At 55.8% G+C, this 4,746-nt stretch overlaps 1 protein-coding gene; it reads right to left on the reverse strand.

Moving 5' to 3' along the window:
- CHC_T00008412001 (ATP-dependent DNA helicase RecQ, MusN) overlaps window positions 1-1,484 on the reverse strand; it is a 2,080-nt gene extending 596 nt beyond the window's left edge. The window contains exons 1-2 of the mRNA XM_005717255.1: window positions 1,318-1,484; window positions 45-1,023 (exon numbers count right to left, since the gene is read on the reverse strand). Of these exons, the coding sequence (XP_005717312.1) occupies window positions 45-1,023 (979 nt within the window). The 5' untranslated portion in view covers window positions 1,318-1,484.
- Between the last annotated feature and the right edge of the window lie 3,262 nt (window positions 1,485-4,746).

The following is a 4,746-nucleotide window of genomic DNA, read 5'->3' on the forward strand; positions in this document are numbered from 1 at the left end:
GCCCCCCACGGCGCCGGTGCACGCGACGCAGTCTCCGCAATCACTTTCAGCATCCCAATCTTCATACCGCACAAAAGCCAGACCAAGCAGACGCCGCATGCATGCACCCAGCTGTGCACGTCGAGCCATGAGAGCCATTGCGGCCAGGCCCCTATAGAACCTCCTTCGGTCCTCCATGTCCTGCCTGACAAACTCGATTTCAGCCCATGCTGCTATCCCAATGGAGGCATCATCGGGCTCTGCCCGCCCACCGATGTCTACTGCCGCGGCTCCAGAAGCGGGCTGCCCGGGGCTATGCAGACTGGACAGCGTGGCCCAGCCCGACATGTCCGCCAGAGGTGAGCACATAAGCACGCATCGAGCTGTTTGTCCTGCTCTGCGAGCGGCACGTCCGACGTGCTGTGCATAAGACGTTGCCGAATCGGGCAACCCGTAGTGAACGACTAAGCCAATACTCGGATGATCGATTCCCATCGCGATTGACGTGGTGCCAATGAGGCATCGAACCTCTCCGCTGAGCCACTTTCGCAGCTTTCGGCGCCTTGTCTCCATAGGAAGGGCGCTGTAGTAGACATTGCAGAGGCGGTTACCAGCACGCGCAGCGACACTTCCCAACTTCCGAAGACTTTCGCACACGTTGTCGCACTGCGACGGCGGCCGGCAAAACACAATTGCGCATTGAGCCTCCGGTGTAGCCTGCAATAGCTCGGCGATACGCTTTGCAGCTCCTGTCACTCGGACATTTGACTCAACCTCCAAGCGCAGGCATGGTCGGGACACCCTGCTCATCAGAACAGTCCACCACTCTCTCGGAACGTCTAGTTCCTCGGACGCGCGCGAGAGAAAGTCACCAGGCAGGGTTGCCGACATGAACGTCACAGACACCATCTTCTTCTTGATGAATGGCCCAAGCCAACCCGCGAGCCTCATGTAACCCGACCGCCACTCCCTGTCCGCAACCCCGCAATGTGCCTCATCGATAACAACTCGCCTAACATGAACCTTCTCAAGAAGCGACTTCATTTGCCCCGAGCAGGCCTTCTCGGGAGTCGTCAACACAACACAGCCCTGACAGTGCACGACCGCTTCACCGCAGATAGCCTGCTCGTCGTACTGCGACTGCACAGTTAGTCGGGAGGCAGTATCTGCCGAGAAACGCATTTGGCGTAGAAATCATCGACAAGCGACAGCGTCGGAGCCACAAACAACGTGAGGACCCCTCTCGTCAAGGCCGGGACAATGGCCAGCACCGACTTTCCGTGTCCCGTTGGAAGCTGCGCCAGAATGTTATGGCCTCGCGCGGCGCTTAAAACATACCGCTTTTGCGAGTCATCGCGCCAGTGTTGCAGCTCAGGGAACAGAATGCCCCCGAAGGACAGCAGTTGCTCCGCAAGGACTGCGTCTGGAACGTCCTCTGCCGGCTCGAGTGGCGCCATAGCGATGAACTCCGGGTCGTTCGGCTCATCGGCGCGCGTGTCTGCCATGTCACGCTTGCTTCTCAGAAGGTTGCAGAGCCAAACCCGCTGCTGTTTGCCTCAACGTGACTCTGGACTTGGCCGTGTAAAACACTGTGCCCACTGTCCTAAGGGGATGTGGCGCATCGGGAACACCCATAAGACTGTGCTTCGCTCGACCACGTGATTGGTCAAAACTGTAACGGATCACCGAAATAAATGGCCATAATCGTCTGATGAGCATCTGGATCGGACCAATCAGAAGCTCTGAAAGATCGTCGGGCACATCCTTAAATTTTTCTGAAGTGAAAGTGTTTGTTTATTGACAGAGTGGGCCTGAGCGGATAAGGAATCACCTTAATCGGCCAGGACCGCTCGTAAAGTAGACAAGGACCCGTAAAGTAGAATCCACTGAAGAGAGTGGCTGGTCGAACGTATGCAGAAGGTAGTGGGTGGGTGGGGAAGAGAGAGGCATGCCGTTCGCTGTCGGGCGCGCGCGCCGCCGGCGCAATTAAGGAGAGGGCACGCCGTTCGCTGTCGGGAGCGCGCGCTGCCGGTGCAATTAAGGAGAGCGCACCGTACGCGAGCGGCCCGGTCGGTCCCTGATAGACCGCACACGTGTACATCCAATGGAATCAGTATAAGTAGCATGTAGTGGAACCCAACACAGGAGGTAAAAGGAGTCATCGTTCCTACAGGTTATGCGCCCATACGCTCGCGATCACCTTCCTCTTTACCAACCGACGTCCTCGCCTTTCCAGCACACCTACCATCAACCTATCGACCACGCTCACCTCACTTTCTTACCACCCACGCAGCCTCCGACGCCTAAAGCTCCATTCCCAAACAGCCACCACGACGCCCCCTACCGACAGACTCCTCCGCCTCCGCCGGGGCCACGATCAAGCAGAAGCACAAGCTTCCATCCAAGAGCTACTCCGACTCGCCCAACTCACACAATCAGACAAACACACCCCCTCAGACACAACAACACACACCATGGACCATATCCCGAAAATACAACTTCCCACCCTTGACCCCGACAACCATAACACGTGGAATCTAGCACTCCGTGCCCAAGCCGCAGCCATGGATGCACTAGAACACATTAAGTCCAATCCGACTCCTCCAACCGATCCTGCCCTCCTTAAAGCGCATATTCGACACAAGAACATTATTCTCGCATCGATTCTCTCCTCAGTCCCGACATCCATCCTCAATCTCATCATTCAGCCTGATTCCGATCCCTCTCCCCACGACTTACTCCAAGCCATTCATGCCCACCTCCTCACCAACACGTCCAACGACCATAAATTTCTAAGAGCCCAAGCTGAAGCCACAATACTCACCCCCGACATGTCGATCAACGGGTATATCACCGCACACGAAGCCATCAGATCTAAAATGATCGCATCCCGTTACCCCGACATCAGCAACCAAGCCACGACCGTGGAATTTTTAATCGATGGCATGCGCCACCACCCCATGACTGCCGAAATTGGCCGACAGCTGCTCAGCCTCAACCCCTCAACAGTCAAAGACTACCTACACAAATACATCCGACTCCAAAACTAAAATAACACCACCCAACCGATCATCACATCACCGCAAGGCATGCAGCACGGGCCTCCAACGTACCCATCCCCACAGCTACACGCACCGTACCAACCTCAATCATGCCGCCAACCCCGCACCTGGAATCGTACACCCCTCCCACCCCACCCCAATCCATGTCAATTCCACGTCGCGCGCGGCACCCGCCCTCAGCACTCAGACGCAGAGTGCAATCACCCGGCACACCCACGCCACCGCACTACCCCACAAGCCCACAGGACACCGCAAAGATCCTTCAAGCCTCGACCACAAGTGCACTTCACCCACGCCCGTCTCGATGCATTCCAAGAGACACAACCCACACCCAACATGAACGATGCAGAATCCGACAACAGCCCCGACATCAGTACGTTCATACTTGACTCCGCTGCCAACCCTACACACACCACTCACCCCACTTCCACAATGCCCCCGCTACCGCAGCCCCTCTACACCCGCACTGCGTCCAACCAATCGCTCCCTGCCACACATTCCGGACAGCTGCAGATCCGCCCCACTACACCTAACACAGCCGCCACCATCACCCTACCGGCCATTACCACACCTCAAATTAGACACAATCTCCTTTCCGTCCACGACCTCGCCAAAAGCTATGGAATGGTAATATTCACCCAGCACAGTGGTTACGTAATCAATGTTAAAGACAAAAAGCAACCCGACATTATTGCGCAAGCTCCCTGGCAACAGGGTAGCTACGCGTTCCACGCGGAACACAACACCCATCCCACGGCATTCACCGCACGAACACATCACCGTCAAGCACACACACGATTCAAAACCGGCACCACCACTCCCAAACGCAAGAACACCACAACAACAATACAAACTCCACCACCCATCACCACGCAACCAACACCCTCAATCCCTCCGAGAACGCCCACCGCCACCATACCCACACCGAACCGCATACACCCTCCTCACCTATCCCACTACCACAACCCGACGCCGCCGAAACCTAACACCACCCACGAACTCACTTTCCATGATTGGCATATGAAACTTAACCATCTGGACCCGCGCACTATCCAACTAATGGCAAAAGCCAAGACCATCCCCATACTCCCACCAACCCTCCAAACGACACCACCAACACTCACCTGCTCCGCCTGCCCTCCGGCAAAACAGAAACCCCGCCCACACCCACGAAAGCCCCACAACTATGCGGCAGGTGCACACATAAGCTCTGACACCTGTGGAACCTTCCGCACCAAAACCGCACCATCAAATGGATACCGAAATCACAGATCCCAGATAATGCGCAACTAATTCCCCTGATGATGACGTACAAGTACAAACGCCATGACGACGGCAGCATACAATCTCGGAAAGCTCGCTGTGCCGTCAGAGACGATTGTATGACACCACACAAACACTACAATCCAGAGCAAACTACTTCATACATGGCGGACCCTGCCACAATACGTGCCGTTCTTGCCATTGCCGCCGCATTCAACTAGCCCACTGAAACCCTTGACATCACTGCAGCCTACCTCCACGAGAAATACCAACACGATCAGCCAGTTTATATCCGCCAACACCTCAAATTCGACGGATCCTACAAACACCCCGGCCGCCATGGTATCCTCATCGGTAATCTCTACGGCACCCCGCCTGCAGCCAACGTCTACATCACCCAACTAACCTCATTTCTACTCTCCCACGGTTATACGCAATCACA

This window comes from Chondrus crispus, genomic scaffold, assembly GCF_000350225.1.
Source record: "Chondrus crispus Stackhouse genomic scaffold, scaffold_29, whole genome shotgun sequence".
Taxonomy (NCBI): Eukaryota; Rhodophyta; class Florideophyceae; order Gigartinales; family Gigartinaceae; genus Chondrus; species Chondrus crispus.